Source organism: Sus scrofa, chromosome 8, assembly GCF_054392235.1.
Source record: "Sus scrofa isolate SSC_HxYL_T2T_F1_AM1 chromosome 8, Sscrofa_HxYL_maternal_Yorkshire_Landrace_v2.0, whole genome shotgun sequence".
NCBI lineage: Eukaryota > Metazoa > Chordata > Mammalia > Artiodactyla > Suidae > Sus > Sus scrofa.
This window is the reverse complement of record NC_139390.1, coordinates 43,115,563-43,139,302: the sequence shown is the minus strand read 5'-3', so window position 1 is coordinate 43,139,302 and position 23,740 is coordinate 43,115,563. Positions and strand designations below refer to the sequence as shown.

General features: G+C 41.4%; 1 protein-coding gene across 5 annotated transcripts in view; it reads right to left on the bottom strand.

The window, feature by feature from the left end:
- LOC102162630 (zinc finger protein 736-like) overlaps positions 1–22,121 on the bottom strand; it is a 31,540-nt gene extending 9,419 nt beyond the window's left edge. For 3 of the 5 annotated variants that reach the window (XR_014812510.1, XR_014812509.1, XM_084972112.1), the window contains exons 1-3: positions 21,981–22,121; positions 17,442–17,501; positions 14,926–15,052 (exon numbers count right to left, since the gene is read on the bottom strand). Coding sequence is in view for 2 of the 5 variants with exons in the window: in XM_084972112.1 (XP_084828238.1) it covers positions 14,926–15,052; positions 17,442–17,456 (142 nt within the window). In the remaining 3 variants the exon portion in view is untranslated. Of the gene's footprint in view, positions 1–14,320; positions 14,417–14,925; positions 15,053–17,441; positions 17,502–21,980 lie in introns of all 5 variants that reach the window. The other 2 variants (XR_014812508.1, XM_021101276.2) reach the window with 1 other exon arrangement.
- Positions 22,122–23,740: the final 1,619 nt, after the last annotated feature.

Below are 23,740 nucleotides of genomic sequence, written 5' to 3'. Positions count from 1 at the left end.
CTGTGCAAAAGCCCTTGAGTTTACTTAGGTCCTACTCATTTATTTTTGATTTTATTGACCTTATTCCAGGAGATGAAGCAGACAAGATGTTGCTGTGATTTAGGTCAAAGGGCAAAGAGTGCTCTGCCTCTTTTCCTCTAGGACTTTTATAGCACCTGGCCTTACATTTAGGCCTTTCATACATTGTGTTTATTTTTGTATATGGTTTTAGTACTCTCATTTTAATCTCTTCCATGTAGGTGTCCAGTTGTCACAGCACCACTTATTGAATGGACAATCTTTATTCCACTTTCTGTTCTAGCCTCTTTTGTCATAGATTAGCTGACCATAGGTGCTTGGGTTTATTTCTAGGCTCTCTATCCCATTCCATTGATCTCTCTCTCTGGTTTGGTGCCAATATGATACAGTTTTGATAACTGTAGCCTTGTAGTATACTCAGAAGTCTGGGCACTTGATTCATCCATTTGTTTTTTTTGTTTTTGTTTTTCAACAGGGCTTTTGGTGATTTGAGGTCTTTTGTGTTTTCATACACGTTTTTAGATATTTTGTTTTAATTCTGTGAAGAATGTTCTTGGTAATTTCATAAGGATTGCACTGAATCTGCAGACTGCCTTGGGTAGTATCATCATTTTGATCCTATTGATGCTTCCAATCCAAGAGTATGGTGTCATCTTCCCATCTGTTTGTGTCATCTTGGAGTTCTTTCATTAGTATCTTATAGTTTTCAGAGTATAGGTCTTTTGTCACTTTAGTTAAGCTTCTTCCTAGGTATTTTATGCTTTTCGGTGCAATGGTACATGGAATGGTTTCCCTTCTTTCTCCTTCTCACATTTCATTGTTAGTACATAAAAATGCAGTCAATTTCTGTTACTGAACAACCAATGAACCACAAAGGAAAATCAACAGATATTTAAAGACAAATGATAATGAAGATACAACAATCCAAAACCTATTGAGACATGGCAAAAGCAGCACTTAAAGGGACGTTTACAGCAATACATTATTATCTCAGGAATGAAGAAAAAGCACGTAAACAACCTAACTTTGCACTTAAAACAACTAGAGAAGTAACAACAGACAAAGGCCAAAATTAGTAGAAGGAATGAAATCATAAAAATCAGAACAGAGGAGTTCCCAGTGTGGTGCAGCAGAAACAAATCCAAGTAAGAACCATGAGGTTATGGGTTGGGTCCCTGATCTTGATCAGTGGGTTAAGGATCCAATGTTATCATGAGCTGTGGTGTAGGTCACAGATGCAACTTTCATCTGGGGTTGCTCTGGCTGTGGCGAAGGCTGGCAGCAACAGCTCCAATTGGACCCCTAGCATGGGATCCTCCATATACCAGGGATGTGGCCCTAAAAAATACGCCAAAAAAAGATTACAGCAGAAATAAATGAAATCAAGACAAAGAAAACAACAGAGATTGATGAAACCAAAAGGTGGTTCTTTGAAAGGATCAACAAAATTGATAAACCTTTTGCCAGGTTCATCAAGAAATGAGAGAGGGTTCAAAGCAATAATATTAGTAATGTAAAAGAAGTTTTGGAGTTCCCATCGTGGTGCAGTGGTGAACGAATCAGACTAGGAACCATGAGGTTGTTGGTTCGATCCCTGGCCTTGCTCAGTGGGTTAAGTATCCAGCATTGCCATGAGCTATGGTGTAGGTTGAAGATACGGCTCAGATCCCATGTTGCTGTGGCTCTGGTGTAGGCTGATGGCTACAGCTCCGATTCGACCCCTGGCCTAGGAACCTCCATATGTCATGGGAGTGGACCAAGAAATGGCAAAAAGACAAAAAAAAAAAGAGTTTCTACTCACACAACAGAAATAAATAGGATGATAAGCGACTCCTATGAGCAACAACATGCACATAAAATGAACAAACGGACAGGTTTGTAAGAAATTCTTACAAAGATACAACTGACCAAGACTGAACCAGGAAGAAATAGAAAAGATGAAGAGACCAACCACAAGCCCTAAAATTGAAAATGTGATCAAAAATGCTGAAAAAACAAAACTCAGAACTTGATGGCTACACAGGCAAATTCTATCAAATATTTAGAGAAGTGATAATACCTATTCTTCTGAAACTCTTCCCAAAAAAGAGCAGAGGAAGGAACACTCCCAAGGTCATTCTATAAGGCCACCATCACCCTGATACCCAAACCAGAACAATGTACCACACAAAAGACAATTACAATTCACTATCACTGATGACCACAGATGCAGAGATCCTCAACAAAATAATGGCAAACCACATCCACATATATTTCAAGGATTATACAGCATGATTGAGTGTGATATATCAAGGAGTCTTCAATAGCCACAAGTCAGTATGATACACCACATCAACAAACTGAAAAAGAAACACTGTATGAGCCTCTCAACACATGCAGAAAAAAGCTTTTGACAAAATCCAATACTCATTTCTGATAAAAATGCTCCAGGAAGTGGGCATATATGGATCCTAATGCAACATAATAAAAGACACATATGACAAAGCCAAGGCGAACATCACTGTCAATGGTGAAACACTGAAAGCCTTTCCACTAAGATCAGGGAGAAGACAAGGTTGTCTACTTTCACTACAGCTGTTCAACATAGATTTTGGATGTCCTACAACAGCAATCAGAGAAGAAAAAGAAATACAAGGAATCCAAATTGAAAAAGAAGTAAAACTAGCATGGTTTCCAGATGACAAACTATACCTGGAAAATCCGAAAGACACGACCAGAAAACTGTCAGAACTCACCAATGAATCTGGCAACGTTGCAGCATACAATGTTTTCTTATGTCATTCTTCCAATGAAATAGAAATAAAACCAACATCTACAGCAAAAACAAGACCTAATCAAACTTACAAGCCTTTGCAAAGCAAAGCAAACCATTTCAAAAAAGGATCAACACGTGCTAGTGTTCTCTTTGGGAAGCAGAGAAGGGGAAGGGTATCTCTGTGATAAATGTTGAAAACATTGAATTTTTGCCATATCTTATAAAACTACACATCATCATTGAGGTCAGTAGGGAAATGTAAAAGCTCAACATGAAATTTTAAATAGTGATTCCAATAGAGTATGAAAGACTTGGTTGCATAGTCACAACTTATGATCACCATTTCTGTGGAATGAATATGCCTGGCTGTTCTACTTCTGAAAAGGAGAAAGTGGATGGCACACAGCAGAGATGCTAAGAAATTCCATCTTGATAAAGGAGGTAGTGATACATAGGAATTGACTGCCTACATATGAGGAAAAATTAAAATGAGCTGCCTGATTCAAAACTGGAAAGCTGGAGGTTGGGGGCAAGATGGTGAAGCAGGAAATGGAACATGCTTTCTCTGCCAAATGTATCAAAAATACAACCACGATGATCTCCACAGTGATCACAGAACATCCACTGAATGCTGTCAGATGACCTCCAATTTCTAAATGGGAAAGAAAATCTCCACAGACCTGGCTATGAAAAAAGAAAGAGAGAGAGACAGAAAAGACTCACGATGGGAGTAGAGCCCCCACTGGGGAGAACTGTGAAAGATGAAAGGTTTCTGCACGCAGGCAGGGCCCCTCACTGGAAGAGACCAGCTGGGACAGAGAAGGAGCTCTGGAGTCTCAGGAGATTGTAGCAACTGTTTATAGAGGGCAAACGGGAGAACGACCTGCAGGGATCCTTGGTACTGCTGCCCAGCAGACCACAGCCAGATATGCTGAGCTTCTGAGGTGAGCCAGAGAAGGGTGCTGCGATTCAGGCTTCTGAGGTCAAATCCAGAGAGAGGACTGGGGTTGGTTGTGAGGAGACAGCAAGACAAAAACTGTAATAGACACACACATAACAAATCGAATTCAAATACAACATTAAAAAGTCAGCAAATCACAAGAGAATGGAACAAGAGAAGAAAAAGAGACCAATAAATCCAGATCCAAAATAGTTTATAAATGGCAATAACTATATACACATTGATATTCTCCTGAACACAAATGGATGAAATGCTCCAATCAAAAGATATAGACTGGCTGAATGGATACAAAACCAGACCCATGTTTTTACCATCTACAAGAAACCAACTTCAGATTTAGGGACACATGCAGACTGAAAATGAAGGAATGAAAGAAAACATTCTATGCAAAGGAAAACCAAAAGAAAGCAGGAGGAGCAAAAAAGACTCAAAAATTAAGAATATTACGGGGGACTAGAAGGACATTACCTAATAATCAAGGGACAAATCTATATTTGCAACCAACACAGGGGCATTGCAATATATAAGGTAAATGTTCACATTCATAAAATGAGAAATCAAAAATAACACAATAGTGGGGGACTTCAGTGCCCTCTTTCAGCAATGGACAGATCATCCAGACAGAAAAATCAAGAAACACATGCATTAAATGATACAAAAGACAACAGAGTCTTAGTTTACACCTATAGAACATTTCATCTGAAAGCACATGAATGCACTTTCTTCTCAAGTGCCCAGGAGAAAATGTCCAGGAGAATTCATACCTTGGGCTACAAATAAAGCCGCAGGAAATTCAAGAAAACTGAAATCATATCAAGCATTTTATTTCACCACTACTTGATGAGACTAGAAATCAACTGCAAGAGAAAGACTGCAACAAACAAACAAAACAAAACACAACTGAAACATGTGAAGGCTGAACAATGGATCACTGAAGAAACAAAAAATACCTGGACACAAACGGCAATGAAGACACAACCTTCCAAAAGCTATGGGACACAGCAAAAGCAGCTCTAGGAGGGAAGGTTAAGGCAATACAACCCTACCTCAAGAAACAAGAAAAACACAAATTTTACAACCTCATCATACACTTCAGGCTACTAGGGAAAGAAGAACCCAAAACCCCAAAGTTAGTGAAGGAAAGCAATCAGAAAGATCAGAGCAGAAATCAAGGAGAGAAAGAAAACAGAAGCAAATAAATGAAACTGAAAGGTGACTTTTTTGAAAAGATTAATAAAAATTGATAAACTTGTAACTACATTCATCAAGAAAAAAAGGGAGAGGGTTCAAATCAGTAAAATCAGAAATAAAAAGGGAGAATTTATGAAGGACATCACAGAAATACAAATGATCCTAAGAGATTACTACAGGTCACTATATGCGAATAAAATGGACAACCTAGAAGAAAATGGACAAACACTTACTTAGAAAGCCACAGGCTTCTAAGACTGAACCAGGAAGAAAACAGAAAAGATGAACTGACCAGTCATGAGTTCTGACATTGAAATGACAAGTACTGTAATTACAAAAATTACCACACAAAAAAAGGCTAGGACCACATGGCTTCACAGGCCAAATCTATCAGAGGCCAAATATTCAGAGATGTGGTAACACATATCCTTCTGAAACTCTTCCCAAAAAATTGCAGAGGAAGGAACACTCCCAAGCTCATTCTATGAGGCCAACATCATCTTGATACCAAAACCAGACAAACATACCACAATAAAGAAAATGACAGACCAGTATCACAGATCAGCAGAGATGCAAAACTCCTCAACACAATATTGGCAGACAGAATCCAATGATACATTTAAAAGATTATACAACAAGAGTTCCTGTTGTGGCACAGTGGTTAACGAATCTGACTAGGAACCATGAGGTTGTGCGTTCAATCCCTGGCCTTGCTCAGTGGGTTAAGGATCTTGTGTTGCCATGAGCTGTGGTATAGGTTGCAGACGCAGCTCGGATCCTGCATTGCTGTGGCTCTAGTGTAGGCCAGCGGCTACAGCTCCGATTTGACCCCCTAGCCTGGGAACCTCCATATGCTGCTGGAGCGGCCCTAGAAAAGGCAAAAAAACAAAACAAAACAAAACAAAAGATGTTACAACATGATGAAGTGGGGTTCATCTATGGTATGCAAGGATTCTTCGGTCTGTGCAATTAAGTAAATGATATAAACCACATAAACCAAGTGAAGAATAATAACTATGATCAAGTCAGTAGATGCTGAAAAAGCTTTTGACAACATTCAATACAAAGTTCTGATAAAAACTCTCCAGAACGTGGGCACAGAGGGAAGTTACCTCTACATCAGAAAAGACATATATGTGGACCACATAGCTAACATAATTCTCAGCGGTGAAAAGATGAACACTGACAACTATGTCTAGATACTTAAAACACAGCACAAAAAAGGGAGAAAAAATTATGTATAAATATATGTATAACTGGGTCCCCATGCTGTACAGTACAAAAAAAAATAAGTGTGTTGGGGGAAATAACAATAAAAAATAAATTAAAAAAAAAAGAAAAGATGAAAACATTTCCACTAAGATTGGGAACATGACAAGGAGGTCCAGTCTCACCCCTGTGACTCAACATGGTTTTGGATGTCCTAGTCATGTCATTCAGATGAAAAAAAAAAAAAAAAAAGAAAGAAAGAAAAGGAATCTGAATTAGAAAAGAAGAAGGACAAATGTCACTGTGCAGATGACGTGATACATAGAAAATCCAATACATTCCAGAAAACTGTTAGAGCTGATCAATAAATATGGTAACAATGAAGAATACAAAAATAATACACAGAAATTGCTTCCATTCCTAGGCACTTACAATTCAAGATAAAAGATCTTATTAAGGAAACAACTGCATTTACCATCCCATCAAAGAGAAAAAATATCTGGAAATGTATCTACCTAAAGAGGAAAAATGTCTATACTCTCAAAACTACAAGATACTGATGAAGGGCAACAAGGATAACACAAACAGACTGTAAGCTCTACCACACTTTGGGTTGGAAGAATCAACATTTTCCAAAGAACTATACTACCCAAGTACATCTACAGAGTCAGTACCCATCCCTTTTAAATTAACAATGGCATTTTTCTCAGAAGTAGAAGAAAATGTTTCAAAATGTATATGATAACACAAAACATTCTGAATCGTCAAAGCCATCGAGAGAAAGGAAAATTAAGCTGGAGAAATCAGGATCCCTGGCTTCAGTCTTTACTACAAAGCTACACTGATTAAAACAGGATGGTATTGGCACCAAAACAGAAGTATAGGTCAGTGGATCGGAAACCCATGCACCTAGGCACAACTAATCTATGATATGAGAGACAACAGTATACAATGGATAAAATATAGTACCTTCAATAAGTGATGCTGGACAACTACATGTAAAAAAGTGATATTAGTACACTCTCTAACACCATCCACAAAAATACACTCCAAATGGGTTAAACATGTAATCATAAGACCACATACTATAAAACTCTTAGAGGAAAATGTAGGCAGAAAAACCTCCGCCATAAATTGCAGCAAATAAGCTTTTTAACCCACCTCTTAGAGGAATGAAAGGAAAAACAAAAATACAGAAATGGAACCTAAGTCAGCTACAAAGCTTTTGTACAGGAAAGGAAAACATACACTAAAAGAAAAGACAACCCACAGACTGGGAGAAAATCCTTGCCAATGATACAACCAATAAAAAAGAGCTTTCCAAATTATTCAAACATCTCATACAGGTTTATACCAAAAAACAAACAACCTAATTAGAAAATGGTACTCAATTCTAAAAAAACTTTTCCAAAGACAGACAGAAGGGCAAAAAGCAAATGAAAAGATGGCCAACACCACTAATGATGAGAGAAATGCAAATCAAAATTAAAGGAGAAGATCCTGTTGTGGCTCCGTGGGTCAAGGAATCAAAAAGTTGTCCCCCTGAAGATGTTAGTTTGATTCCCGGCTTCAGGAAGTTAGTTTGGGATCCGGTGATGTGTAAGCTGCACCACAGGTCACAGATGTGGTTGAAATCCTGTGCTGCAGTACAGCTTCACTTCAGAGTCTAGCCCAGACACTTCCATATGTTGCAAACATGGCAGTCAAAATTTAAAAAAAAATAAAAACTTAAAAAAAATCCAAAGACTTATTGCCTCATACCAGTCAGAATGGCCATCATCAAAAAGTCTGCAAATAGTAAATGCTGGAATAGGTGTCAAACAAAGGGAAACCTCCTACACTCTTGCAGGGAATGTAAGCTAGTCAAACCACTATGGAGAATAGTACGGAGGTGCCTTCGAAAACTAAATATAGAATTACCATATGATCCAGCAATTCCAGTTCTGGCCAACTATCTGGAGAAAACTGTAATTTGAAAACATACATGCACCCCAATATTCAGGGCAGCACTGTCTACAATAGGTAAGACATGGAAGCAAATTAAATGCTCATCAACAGAAGAATGGATAAAGAAAATGTGATACAAACATACAGAGGACTATTATTATTCACCCATAAAATACAAGGCCATTTGAAGCAACATGGATGGACATAAAAATTATCATAGTAGATGAAGTCGGACAGAAGAGAACAAATATCACATGAGATCGCTAATATATGGAGATGTATAGAAATGATACACTAGAATGTACAAAAAAGAAATTACCCAATGATTCTGAAACCAAATCTATCATGACCAAATGGGAAATGGGCGGGAGGCAGATGAATCAGGGCATTGGGAAAGACATACAAACACTACTATACATAAACAAGAGAGGTAGCAATGGCCTACTCTATAGTACAGGGTAATCTACTCAGTCTTGTGTGATAACTTAGATGGACAAAGAGCCCAAAAAGGAAAAGGTATGTGCATGTGTATAAAGGACATATTTTGCTATATACCTGAAACTACCACAATTTCTAAAATTTCCTATACTTCAATAAAAGGTATTCTCAAAAAGAAGAGAAGACAACCTATGGAATGGCAGCAAATATTTGCCCGTGATGCAGTGGACAAGGCCTTAATTTCCAAAAGCAGAAGATTTAAATGAAATGAGATCACATGGAAAAACCTGGGTACATCTGAGGAAACAATCCATTGGGTTAAAGGCAACCTTCAGAATGGAATTGAGGGAAACAAGAAGGTGGTTGAGCAACGAGTACTGAGTCTGCTTCTCAAGACGAAAACTTCAGCAGTTCAGTAGCACAAACATGCAAATATAAATAATAAATGAAACTGTAAAATTCAAATACTTAACATGGTATTTTTTGGAGTTCCCGTGGTGGCGCAGTGGTTAACGAATCTGACTAGGAACCATGAGGTTGCGGGTTCTGTCCCTGCCCTTGCTCAGTGGGTTAACAATCCAGCGTTGCCGTGAGCTGTGGTGTAGGTTGCAGACGCAGCTCGGATCCCGCGTTGCTGTGGCTCTGGCGTATGCTTGTGGCTACAGCTCCAATTTGACCCCTAGCCTGGGAACCTCCATATGCCACGGGAGCGGCCCAAGAAATAGCAAAAAAACAAACAAACAAAAAAAAAAAAAAGGTATTTTTTTGCTACTTTTTCCAAAAGAATTAAAAATGCATCAATACCTAACATTGACAAAATCATAAACATGTCAATAATTACGTCCAATTCAAAAGTTCTTCTCACACAAGAAATATAAATTCCTCAACAAATGGAGGCATGATTTAGACGCTTTCCATAAGCACTCATAAAGACAAACTATGACACTGACCATTAACCAAGAAAAACAAAGAAATTACAGAAAGAATGAACAATGGAGGGGTAATCATTCAAAAACAAATTTTTACTGGCAATACACAGATCGGACTTTCCAATTTGAATACAACATCATATTGTCTTCAGTTTACTGAGTTGAAAATTGTCATTTACATTCTTAATATACCAGGAAGACAAATGAAAATGAACTGATTTTGGTAAACTTGTCCTAGAAAAGGAAGCAATTGTTTAAGAACTGTGAAGCAAAAATAAGACAATTAGTTGCCGAGGAACCTGAACACAGCATATGCATGCACTATAAAAGTAATCTGTCTAAATAATTCTCACGTTGAACAGGGACTACACATCTATAAAAAGGAAATGTTTCACAAATTCAGATATAAGAAGGTGGAGTAGAAAGCCTCAAACTCACCTCTTTTCACAGAAACACCAAAATAACAACTCACTGCTGAACAATCATCAACAAGATAGACTGGAAGATACCAAAAAACATATCCTACACACAAAGACAAAGAAGAGGCAACATCAAGATGGCAGTAGAGGAGCTTTATCAATATGAGCCCACCAGGGAGGCATCTCATAGACTGGAAAATCACTATATTGCAGAGGCTCTCCAACAGGAGTTCCCAAACCCTATCAGATTCCCAGCCCAGAAATCTGGTATTTGGAATAAAAGTCCCCAGGCAATTTGACACTGAAAGCACAGGAGTACCACAGGTCTGGGGAAAAGAAAGACTCTACTCTTGCAGGGCACACAAAGCTTTTCATGTGCACTGGGTCCCAGGACAAAGCAGGGACCCCATAAGAATCTGTGTCAGAACTATACTCGTGGCTTTTGGAGGGTCTCCTGGCAAAGCAGGGATCAGCTGTGGCTTAGTGTAAGGCCAGGACATTGGAGCTGGAGGGCCCAGAGAATAATCATAGTTGTGAGCTCCCCTGGACACCACATCTTTTGAAAACTCTGGCCCCATCCACCAAGGCTGAGAAGCCCCAAGGCCAACAACAAACAGGATTGGAACCCAGTAGAAAATAGGCTGCCCAAAGTCCTCTCGGGACACAGCCACCTTTCTAATCACACCCAGAGGAACAAGACTCACATCCACCTACCCATGGGCAGGAACTAGTCCCTTCCACCAGGAAGCCTGCCACAACCCCCTGTATCAACTTCACCCACAAAGTTGCCCACTCCAGAAGCAAGAAAGGTTACAACCATGTAGCCTTCCAAAAAGACATCACACAGAAAGCTACACAAAATGAAGTAACAGAGAAACATGTGCCAGATGAAGGAAAAGACAAAAACCCAGAAAAACAGCTTAGTGAAGTGGAGGCAAGCAACCTACATTAAAAATACTTTAGCATAATGAGGGGGTTCCCATTGTGCCTCAGCAGGAAGGAATCTGACTAGTATCCGTGAGGACACGGGTTCAATCCCTGGCATTGCTCAGTGGCTTAAGGATCCAGCGTTGTTAGGAGCTGTGGTGTAGGTAGCCAGCTATGGCTTTGAGTGGACCCCTAGTCTAGGAACTTCTATATGCCATGGGTATGGCCCTAAAAGAAAAAAAAATTAGAGTAATAATAGTAAAGATGATCCAAGATCTCAGAAAAAAACTGGGGGCAAAGATGGATAAATTACAAGACATATTTAACAAAGAAATAGATTTAAAGAATAAACAAACAGACATGAACTACATGATAACCAAAATAAAAAATTCACAAGAAGGAACCAAGAGCAGAATACAGCAGGCAGCAGAATGAATAAGGAAGGTGGAAGACAGACTGCTGTAAATCACTGATGTACAATGGAATAAAGGAAGCAGAAGGAAAAGAAATGAGGATAGTCTAAGAGAACTGTGGGACAACATGCAATGCACCAATATACCCATTACAGGGGTAATAGGAGTTGAAGAGGGAGAGAAAGGACCAGAGAAAATATCTGAAGAGGCAAAAGCTGGAAACATCCCTAACGTGGGAGGATCTAAATAGACATTTCTCCAAATAAGATATACAGATGGCCAAAAAAATACACAAAATGTTCAACACTGCTGTTATTAGAGAAATACAAATCAAAACTACTATGAGGTACCACCTTACACCAGCCAGAATGGCCATCATCAAAAAGACTACAAACATTAAATGCTGGAGAGGGTGAAAGAAAAGAAAACCCTCCAGCGCTGTTGGTGGGAATTTCAATTGGTACAACCACTATGGAAAACAGTATGCAGCTTCCCCAAAAAATGAAAAACAGAACTACTATATGATCTAGTAATCCACCTTCTGGGCATCTACCCAGACAAAACCTTAATTCAAAAAGATACATGCACCCCAATATTCTTTGCAGCACTATTTACAATTACCAAGACATGGAAGCAACCTAAATGTCCACTGACAAAGGAGTGTGATGAATATATACAATGGAATATTACTCACCAATAAAAAAAGACTGAAACAATGCCATGTGAAGTAACATGGATGGACCCGCAGATTACCATACTAAGTGAAGTTAGACAGCAAAAGACAAATATCATAGGATATCACTTACATGTGGAATCTTAAAGTAGACAAATGAACATATTTGCAGAACAGCAACAGATACACAGACTTTGAAAACACACTTATGGTTACCAAAGAGGACAAGTGGGAGAAGGACTAGATTGGAGGATGAGGATTGACATATACACACTGTGATATGTGGAAAAACTGGCTAACCAGGACCTGCTATATAGCACAGGGAACTCTATCCAATATTCTGTGATACTCTATAAAGGAGAATAATCTGGAAAAGAATGGATGTGTGAATATGTATAAATCACTATCATGTACAGCAGAAAATATTATAACCTTGTAGAGCAACCATATTCTAATAACATTTTTTAAAATGAAAAAAAGCAAATACTCTGAGGCAGTGGCATGTGTTGCAGGCAGAATTTCACAATATATGGGTTATAGTTGGTCATATAAATCTCAACTAAAAATTTCAATGAATAAGGAGTTAAATGACAAAGAAAAATTTAAGAAATTCATTACAGATAGAGTGCTGTAATAGATACAAAAATATAAAGGTTGTAATGCATTCTTTAGACTAGAAACAAAACCTTCTTTATATACGAAGGAACAACATGAAAGTCGTAACATATGCAAAGAATCATATACTTATAGAATGAATGTTTGAAATGAAATATACCATGATTCATGACACCTTGAAGGAAATAGATTTTTTTTTCTTTTTTGGGACACACGTGCAATGTAAGGACGTTTCTGGGCTGGGGGAGAATCAGAGCTGCAAATGTTGGCAATATAGATTCAAGCTGCACGTGCTACCTAAACAGCTTGTGTCAGTGCCAGATATTTAACCCACTGAGAGAGCCCAGGGAAAAACCAGCATCCTCGGGGACACTCTATAGGGTTCTTTTTCTGTTTTCAGGACCTCACTCAAGGCATATGGAAGTTCCCAGGCTAGGGGTCAAATCAGAGTCAGGTCAGGGATGAACCCAAATGCTCATGGGTACTAGTCAGATTTGTTTCCACTCTGCCACAAGGGGAACTCCGTACATTGAGTTCTTAATGCACTGAGCCACAACAGGTACTTCAGAAAAAGATTAAAAAAAAAAAAGAATACTTTCTGCTTGAAGCAATCTTATATTTATGAACCAAACATTTTCATAGATACGGTGTGATGACCAATTATCTGATTGACTTCTAACCAAATATGTGCTATTTGGAATGTGTTATAGTTGATACTTCAACTCTACTATTATGGGTGATTTTGATATAAAACTCATCCAAAAGTGAAAACACAGAACATACTCCTGAGAAGCTTCAGGTTAAAAAGGACACATTTAGAAAAGGATGGTTCTTCAGGAATCAAAGAAGAATGAAGACTTTTAATGATTGTGGGGTATAATCTGTATTCCACTATGCATTAATTTACTGAAGAATTCTATGAGTAATTAGACATATTCCCTTATAGCACTGATAAGGGTAAAATACACGTAACATGTTGCATGTTAGTTCCTACCAAACTAAGGATATAATGAAGTAAATTCGAGGGTACATTTAGGAAGGTGAATTATGCTTTGATACAGTTACTTAGTCTGAACTTTCTAGGGTCATGTTCCAAGGTTCCATGGGATTGGACATTTGAAAGCAGAAAACATACACTATCTGTCCCCACTTCTCCTAGAATGTTGGCAGCAAATTCCAGTGTTTCCACGACTCTCCTCACTCACTTCTGATTAGATGAAGTAACAGAGCGTGAAAAAAGACCTTAACAAAGAGTTACTCAGAAATGTGCACAGCCTTTCCTAGGACACAAAACCAATGGAAAAAGAGCCAGGTGGGAGTTCCTGCCATGGCTCAACAGAAATGAATCTGACTAGTATACATGAGGACATGGATTCAATCCCTAGCCCCGCTCAGTGGGCTAAGGATGTGGTGTTTCCAAGAGGTGTGGTTTAGGTCACGAACTCAGCTCGGATCCCAAATTGCTATGGATGCAGTGTAGGCTGGCAGCTACAGCTCTGATTTGACCCTTAGCCTGGGAACTTCCATGTGCACTGGGTGTAGCCCTAAAAGAGGTAGAAAAAAAAAATAGTAAAACAACAGCCAGGACATTCAGGTCCTCACAGGTCAAGACCAGGGTTCTGGCTCTCCATGTGGATGTGAGAATCCTCAATGGTGAAGGAAAACACATGGACAACTACGGAACACAGATTTATGCAGCAGATGTCACTCTAAGACAGTGACCAAAATAAACCCATGTTTCTCAAAAATCAGTGCCATTGAAGCACATCTTCCCAAAGCCTATTGTAAGGTTCCTGTGTCATCTGCTTCATCCATGCATACATACCTGGCTGTATGGCTACTGTCTCCATTCCCTTCACATCCCAGGGATCTTTCTTTTGCTCTAACAGGCGAACCAGGTCTGGCATAGAGATAACATACTCTGTTCATTGGAAAGAAAAACATACGTTTTCCTAGAGATTCACCAATATCCAATCTAGGATTGGACTCAGGTGAAAGAGATGGCACTGTGGAATGGTAAAATATTCTAGGCATTAAGTTCCTGAAATACTTCCTTTTCAAAGCACATTTCAGACCCTAAGTGACAGGTAAAAATCGGTTCCTCTGTTCCCCGTCTAAGTACTACTGAGTCAAAAGTGAAGGGTACAAAGTTGATTTTAAGAGGGAGGCAGCACTCTTTTATACATGTGAACTTCCACAACTGCAAATAATCTAAAGTGAAGGAGGCAGATTACCTCAAGGAGTTCGGTTAGAACGAGGGTGCCTCATTATGAAGCCTTTCTACCTGCACCCACCAACTCTCAATTACTCCTAAAATGGTGGGGTCTGAAAATCTCTTGTGTGGTCAAGAAAATGGCAGAGACATCCTGCAAATGCAGGATCCCACACCCAGTGGGGAGAAAAGGAATTCTGGAAGGAAGGGGTCCTCACCCAAGGAGACCAGGTGCCTATAGATCTCTATCATCACATCTCTGTACAAGTCCCGTTGACCGAGGTCCAGACATTCCCACTCCTCTGGAAAGAAATCGATGGCCACATCCTTGACTGTCAGAAGGCTCTGAAATGGAAAGGGCACATACCATGGGCCAAAGCTGAGGTCATTATGTGACTCAAGATGAAAGCAGCAAGTCAAAAGAAATGCTTTGAATGTTTTTAATGTCTTGAAACATTCAATAATATATATTTGAAACAGTAGTATTCTCTACCATATTTCTACCTCCCTTAAAGGGGATGACACATGATCCATAAAACAGCTATACAAAGTGAACTTCATGGAACAGTAATTAGAAAATGATGATATCTGCACAGACACAAGCATTTTTGAGTGTTTATACTAGGTAAAATGTGTGTATATCTCAGAGGGAAAATCCACAGTGAGGTAGATATAGAACTTTTACTTTTGAATGACTTGGTAAGTACACTGGAGATACTGTCAAAACTGATTCTCGAGAACTATGTCTAGATACTCATGTTGCAACATAAGAAAGGGTGGGTGAAAAACTGTAATTGTAATGTATACATGTAAGGATAACCTGACCCCCTAGCTGTACAGTGGGAAAAGAAAATAAAAAAATAAATAAAATAAAAAAAATTTTTAAAAAAAACTGATTCTCATGCAGGCATTCTGGGATGGGGCCTATGGGTCTACTTTATAACAAGCTCGTGTTTAGCTAATGATGCTACTAATGATACTCTGATTCATGAGCCACAATTCAATACCACAGACATAGGAAGGAAAGGTAAGAATTCACGGTTAACTTGGAACTGAAAGTGTTTATGGATTTTATGCATTTAATAGAATAATAAGCATAACAGTACCATTGGTTTTGTCCATTTACTACGTACTGTATACTGAACATTTTTAAAAAGTAGTGAACACATCACATAAATATTTAAGAAAAATATTACTATTCCACTTTTTATTTTGTGAAACTGTCAAGAAACTTGAGAGTATGGGTTTGACTCCCATAAACTAAAATTCATCTCAAGAGAACATTGAAAAACACATAACGACAACCCTCATGTATGCTTATAGCACTTTCTTTAGCTGGAAGAATAATGGAATCCAGACAATGTGGATCAAATACTGTTGACATTTCATGCACACAGACTGTACATTTCAATGGGCACTTAGTACATATTAAAGGAGACACAGAGGAAAATACCCATGTCAGTGACATCAAGATCATATGTAAGTAAATTTGATAAACTGACTTTCTAAATGACACTCATAATATGGTAGGGTGAGACCATATGAATGATATAAATTCGTACTATCATTTTCAATCATTTCTTAGTGTGAAAATCTTTATACTTTGTGCTGAGCTATGTGTTAGGAACTGAATACGACTGAATATATTTTACTAGTAGAATCCTTTGGAAGAAAACAAGTGAAGATTACATTTATAATGGGTGTGTGTGTGTGGAGTATAATGAAAACTATCAGAACCTAGGCTTGACTGATGACAACCTCCACTTACAAAAGGTACAACCTCTACTCAACTCAGTTGAGAGTTCATAGTTCAAAACCAGCATCAAGGAAAGAGAAACTAAAAAGATATGGCATTTCCACATTGACTGAGATGGCTTCTCCATACCACTTACTAAATATTTCCAAGACCCTTTTGAAGTGGAAAATTACATGAAGGTCTTAGTGCTGGAATCTCAAAGAAAGCACCCAAAGCAATAAAGATCAGGTGTTAATAGGATAAATGCATAGCAGGTGACCAAAGCACACAAAAAAAGGACATATTATCATTGCTTGGGCATTACTTGCCAAAACAAGGAAATCATCTTCTCAATCTGAGACATCAACATGGGAATTATGAAAAATGTTAGTCTAATTTTACACAAATTTCAAACCATAAACTTCCCATATTGTATAAACCTCCCATATTCTGTCTTCCTACTACTTCATTAAGAGTCAGCCCTTTGTAACAACATGGAGAACAGTCTCTGAGATTTTTGTTCCCTTGGAATCTTATGAGGGATTCAAGCCTACTAAGGTCACCCTGTTTATTTCTGCATTTTCTTAATCTCATTCCAAATAGAATATGTTGCATCCAGATGTAAAATAATCAATACGTTTTCACTGGCTTCCCTCAAACCACAACATGGAACCCATTCCAAGGGGAGCTTGGTTACCAATGCCTTCCCATGTTGAGGTCTCACCAAGGGAATAATTTCAACCCTTGACAGGTAATGATTCATGGCAATTCAGGTTGAACAGGGAGCCTGGATGCAGACAAGGGTAAAAAGGCTCTGGGGCAGAGTGACAGCCTTTTTAAGAGCTGATCATGACTCAGTGTACAAGAAAAAGGTATTTGAGAACAACCTCACCAGGCAAGAATATCAGAAGGAGAGAATTCATGATTCTCACATTCTCAATTCATGGCATTTCAGGAGGAAAAGCAGACACAGACTCCAACCTAGGACAGGACGGTTACCTGAGAAGCTGCCATTTCCTCCTCTTCTTCCTCCAGCTCTGCGTCACTTTCTCATCGGTACTGTGTGGACGAATCACATCAGCATCTTGAGAATACACCATCATAGGCAAAAGCTATCTCCCCTGTGCCCACCACACCCACAAGCTGTAAGACCAAGGCCAACTTTGAAATGTTGAAAAGGCCAAACTCTCCTCACTTTGTCTCAGAAAAGATTCAGGAACAGTCCCTTCCTACATGGAGAACAAAGTGAGATTGTTCCTGCTTGGATACATGTGTTCATCCCCATACAGATGTCCCAACATTCGGCTCACATAGGGTATGGGGGCCGCACTGACTTTTCCCTTCAAAAGCCCTATGGGGCAGACTCTCTTGCCTCTCTTTGGGCTAAAGCTTGCTTGGAACACACACAAACATATGCAGGAGCTCACATGCTCACGTCCTTGGCCTCACCTTACAATCATCTGGAGCTGTTAATGAAACAACACTGATGCTCCCGGAGGACCAAGAGACAGAGTTTTTGGAGCACACACATGATGCTATTTCTTAATACTGGTAATGGGATCCAATCAAGGCTGTATGAAGTTTTGCTCTAAGAATCCTTCCAAAATGACCCAGAGTCCTTAGCCCTTTTCGTCTCCTTCCTTCCCAGGGCCACAGGGATTCACAAAATTGTTTCCCTTATAACCACCTGCTTGCAGGTAAGGGAGCCTCCATCTTCAGAGATCAGGAGCTTGAAACTGTTTCCATCATAGAAACAGCTTCTATTCTTTGTGTGAAACCCAAAAGAGCCAAAGGGATCCTCAGAGAGGAGAACAGGCTGGAGCCATCTCTCACCCTGACTTCACACTATACGGTGAAGCTTCAGTCACCAACACAGGGTGACACGGGCAGCAAAACAGGTGCCCAGACCAGAGGAACACCAGAGAGTCAGAACTAAACCCCCCACTGCTGGGTCAGCTAACTTCACACAAGGGGACAAGGACACATCACAGGGGAAGGACAGTCTCCACTGGGAAGGGTGCTGGGAAACCTGGCCTCCACCTACCACACACTATCTCTACCACACACAAATCCAACCAAAAACCCAGTTTTCCACATGGAGCCCCTCTTGTGTCCTCTGAAGACAGACACCCTTGGCAGTCAGTCCCACCCAGGAAGATCTCCCCACATTTTCCCAGTTCTCCTCACATTGTCCTCCCAGGGTCACCTCGGTTGTGAGCAAACCAGCTCCTGTCTGCACAGACACAGCCCCCTGAGGTCCTGAAGCCAAAACCCCCGTGAATCCAAAGATGATGGAGCTTTGATAGCAGAGAGGGGGGCCACCGGTTCCAGCTGGAGCCCAGGGGGAGCCAGAGTAGACACAACCCCTCCTAGCTGCCTGCAGAGCCTCACCCACCAGGCCCCTGAAGGCACCCTGGGTCACAGAGGAGGGCTCGCCCCCTCCCAGCCCCTGACCCCACCTCCCCTCTGTGGGAAGTGTAGGCCATGCCCCCTCCTCAGAGTCACTGGACACAGCACCCCCTCTTGGCACAACACATGAATCCCTTCCACTTTAGATAATCACACTGCCAAGGAGACAATATCCCACAACTTCTCCCAAAAGAGTTAAGAAATGATTCTTCAGCAACCATCTGGCATGAAATGAACACAGGCACAACTTTACAACTTACACCCAATTCACTCACAAGCACTCACAGACAACTTTCAATGCAAAACTATTAAAAGTATACTATACAGAAGAAAATCACCATGAGCTTAGGTTGGGACATGGTGCTCATGAGCTTTCAGTTTTCGCACACAACACAAAAAGGCAGACCAGGAAGAAAAATGAGGAACACTGTGGACTTTATAAAATTAAAAATTTCTACTTGGTCGGAAGACCTTCATTTAGAAAGCCAAAAGACAAGTATCACTCAACTATACTGCCTACTGCCCCTTCATAAGCCCTCTGCACCCTAGGCTTCCCTCTGCTTCCATCTCAAAGTACCTTCTCTGTCATATTTGATAGGTTCACATTTATTCACTTTTGATGACATAGTCCAAAAAAGTGTAAGGGGAAAAGCAAGGGATTATTCACCCCAGCATTAGTGAGTTTTGTCAGTGAGAACAGACAAAACACAAATTGAGAGGTAGCAATACCTGACAGACTAGGTCTGCATCCAAGTGGCCCACTTAACTAGCTAGATGTCCTTGCCAGATTAACTTCTGAGATTTGGTTCTCAAGAATGGAGGGCAGGAGATCCCATCGTGGTGCAGTGGTTAATGCATCTGACTAGGAACCATGAGGTTGCGGGTTCGGTCCCTGGCCTTGCTCAGTGGGTTAAGGGTCTGGCATTGCCGTGAGCTGTCACGTAGGTTGCAGATGCGGCTCGGATCCTGCATTGCTGTTACTCCGCATAGGCCCAAGGCTACAGCTCTGATTAGTCCCCTTGCCTGGGAACCTCCATGTGCCACAGGAGCGACCCTAGAAAAGGCAAAAAGACAAAAAAAAAAAAAAAAAAAAAAAAGAATGGAGGGCACATGTCATATCGCCTGGCATTTAACACATTGACAATAAAACTTAAGACTATCTCATAGAAATCTCAAAAGCTGGAATTCCCAGGTGGCCTAAGCATCCAGCATTTTCAATGCTGTGGCTCAGGTCACTGCTGTGGTGCAGCTTCCATCCCTTCCATCCATTCCATCCCTGTGGTGCAGCTTCCATCCCTGGGAACTTACACATGCCTAAACAAAACAAAAAGCACCTCAAAACTCTTAGCAAGAAAAAAACAAAAAAGCACTGATATTTAACCTAAAAGCTGCCTACATCCTCAGTGACAAGCACAAAGCACTAACTTACACAGTTCTTTAAAGGTAATTTCCCTACCCACCAACAAACTTGTTATAATATGGACTAAGTCTTCACTGACTCCCAAAGCTTAATACTTTCAAATGGGTACCTGTGAGTAGTCCAAGGGAGATGGGGAATAAATGGGTCTTGGGGGGAGGTTGCAGAGAGTGGTCAGAGATTAGAAAATGAAGGCTGTTGGAAGATTTAAAAGTCTTGCAATGGGAGTTCCCGTGGTGGCACAGCAGAAACAAATAAAGGAATCCAACTAGGAACCATGAGGTTCCAGATTCTATCCCTGGCCTTGCTCAGTGGATTAAGGATCTGGTGTTTCCATGAGCTGTGGTGTAGATCAGACATGGCTCCGATCCTGGGTGGCTTTGGCTGTGGATGAGGCCGGCAGCTGTATGTAGCACCGATTTGACCCCTAGCCTCAGAACTTCCATATACTGACGGTGCAGCCCTAAAGAGCAAAATAAATTTATAAACAAATAATTAAAATATATATATATATATGTATATAAAAACCATGCCCTTGAGTCCCCATTGTGGCTCAGCTCTAACTAACCCAACTAGTACCCATGAGGATGTGGCCTCGGTCCTTGGCCTCCCTCAGTGGGTTAAGGGTTCAACATTGGCATGAGCTATGACGCAGGGGGCAGAAGTGGCTTGAATCCCATGCTGCTGTGGCTGTGCTTCAGGACGGCAGCTCAGCTCAGATGTGACACCTAGCATAGGAACTTCCATATACCTGGGGTAAGGCCTCAAAAAGGAATTTAAAAAAAAAAAAAGTCTTGGCCAATTTCACACAGCTAGTAAATGGCAGAGCATAACAGGAAGAAAAAAATAATACTTTTAGGAAAGGTTGTATTTTGTTGTAGTTGTTTTCAGGGCTGTACCCGTGGCACATGGAGGTTCCCAGGCTGGGGCTGTAGCCACCAACCTTCTCAAAGCCAAAGCCACAGCCACAGCGACACTGAATCCCTAACCCACTGTGCAAGGCCAGGGATGGAACCCGCATCCTCATGGATACTAGTCGGGTTCATTAACCACTACGCCACGTCGGGCTCTCCAGAATGGATATATTTTAAAAGGATTCTAGTACAATGCAAGGAAACTGACAAGGCACTCAAGCACTCCAGCTGTTGCTGCGCCCCCTTTTCCCAAGCATACCAGCAAACCAGGCTGCCCGATGTGTCAGAATCAGGTCATTAAATAAACCAACCAGGAAGTGCACAGAACCAGCTTGGCAGGCACTGCTACCGACCCAATTCAAGCTACCCACGTCTCTCCCAGTATGAAATGCATTTTCTACTAGGATTATCTTCCAACCAAAAAACCCTCTATTGCTCCTTTATTACGTTCAGAAGGTAACTCTCCAACTTCAGCTTGCATCCTAAATACCTGGGAAGTCTGCAGGGCCACATGCCCAGTTTCTGTTTTCCAGTCGACGCTGCAGGCCTGAGGCCTGTGGTCTGCAGAAAACAAAGCTGAACAGGCCCAGCAAGGCAGGCAGTGTAGGATCGCCTGGCCAGCCTCCCCTCCGCCCTTTTCCTACATGGAACAGCGATTCCCAAACTGTGGGCCAGGGCACTATCTCACTCACCTAGCGCCGATCCCACCTCGGACCCCACAGTCTGGGGAGACCCAGGGAAATGACACAAGGCCCGGATCACCTAAACCCCGCGCCCTTCCGCCTGACACCCACTCACCTCCAATGGCTCAGCCCCCAGGCCCAAGGGCCAGAAGCCTCGAGGGCCGGTGGGACTAAGATCCCGCGCCTGAGCGGAGGTCCCGGGATGCACTGCGAGGCCTTCCTGCAGTGATTGACCGTTCCCCCGCCACTCGGAAGTGGGTGGGGCTGGCCTTTGCTTGCTCAGTGACAGAGGCGGGGCCGGAAGAGGGCCGGAGCCACAGGGTGGGGAGGGGGTGTTTCTAAAGAGGTCCGGACTAGGCAGCCTTCTGAGTCCTAGTCTTAGGACTGCATGCAATTCGGAGCAACATTTTCCTTTATTTTTGCTTTGAGTCCCTGAACAAATAGAGGGTGCACGTAAGGTTGTGGTCTGGAAGGAAAGGGTCACCATCACCTCCTCCTTCTAACGACTTCTGGGGTCCTGGTGAGCAGTGTGGGAGGGGCAGTTCTGTGCCCTGACCACAGCATCCCTTGCTCCTGGGGACAGGAATGGGTGGGCCTGGCCCGCCCTTTGGATATGGGCCCCGCCCTGATCTCTCCAGGGCTCGCCCGAGGAAGTGACAGAGGGTAAAAGGGGTCCAGGAAGCCAGTGAGGAGGCCCTGCAAATGAGAAACTTGGCGCCCTAGGAACCAGGACCTTGGTATGGCCCTGGCGGAGCAGGCAGGTGCAGGAAGCAGAACGGTGGAGAAGGCCTTGTTGAGGCAGAACTGACTGGCCAGGAGCTGCTGCTGTTAAGATTCTTTTTTTTTTTTTTTGTCTTTTTGCCATTTCTAGGGCCGCTCCTGTGGCATATGGAGGTTCCCAGGTTAGGGGTCTTATCCAAGCTGTAGCCGCCGGCCTAAGCAAGAGCCACAGCAGTGCGGGATCCGAGCTGTGTCGGAGACCCACCCCACAGTTCACGCAACGCCAGATCCTTCACCCACTGAGCGAGGCCAGGGATCAAACCTGCAACCTCATGCTTCCTAGTCATATTCGTTTCCATTGCACCACGATGGGAACTCCTGCTGCTGCAAGATCTTTAAGGCAGAAGTTAGGACGTGGACTTTATCTATCGCGGCAAAGGACATCCCGTGAAGCATTTTCAACCCTTGAAGCACTCTGTCATTTTATATAATATTTGAATTTTGAAAGGATGATGAGCAAGCGATGAGGGCCTGTTGTATAGCACAGGTAACTATATTCAATCACTTGTGATGGAACATGATAGTGGATAAGATGAGAAAATGAATACATGTACATATATATATATATATATATATATATAAAAAACTGGGTCACTTTGTGGTACAGCAGAAATTGACAGAACATTGTAAATCAACTATACTTTAATTTAAAAATTAAAACAAACAAAAGGGTGACTGCCTACACTTCAGGAGATAGTATTTCAGTGCCTTTGAGAGGTCCAAGGAGTTGTGCCTCACAGGCGGACAAATACAGGTGTGAGTGAGAGAATCCTTAGCAGGTAGGTTACAGCTGTGGATACTGAACCTTCTGAATTGCTGGTGGCAGCAGCTTCCCTTCTTTTTGTTTCTTCTTTTACTGCGGGGTGAGTGTGTGGTTTTAATTTGTATATATTCCATGGTACAAAATAGGAGTCCCTATCAGAGTTTGGATGTACAAAACTCCTTAAGACAGAAGCCCAATCCCTGTGACCCTGAATCCTGAAGATCTGGCCCTGCTGGGCAGGCTTCAGCAGAATTGAGCAGGATGGAGCCAGGCAAACTGCTGCGTCATTATCCTGCAGTGAATTGTTCCTCTGGACCCAGTGCTTTTAAGAA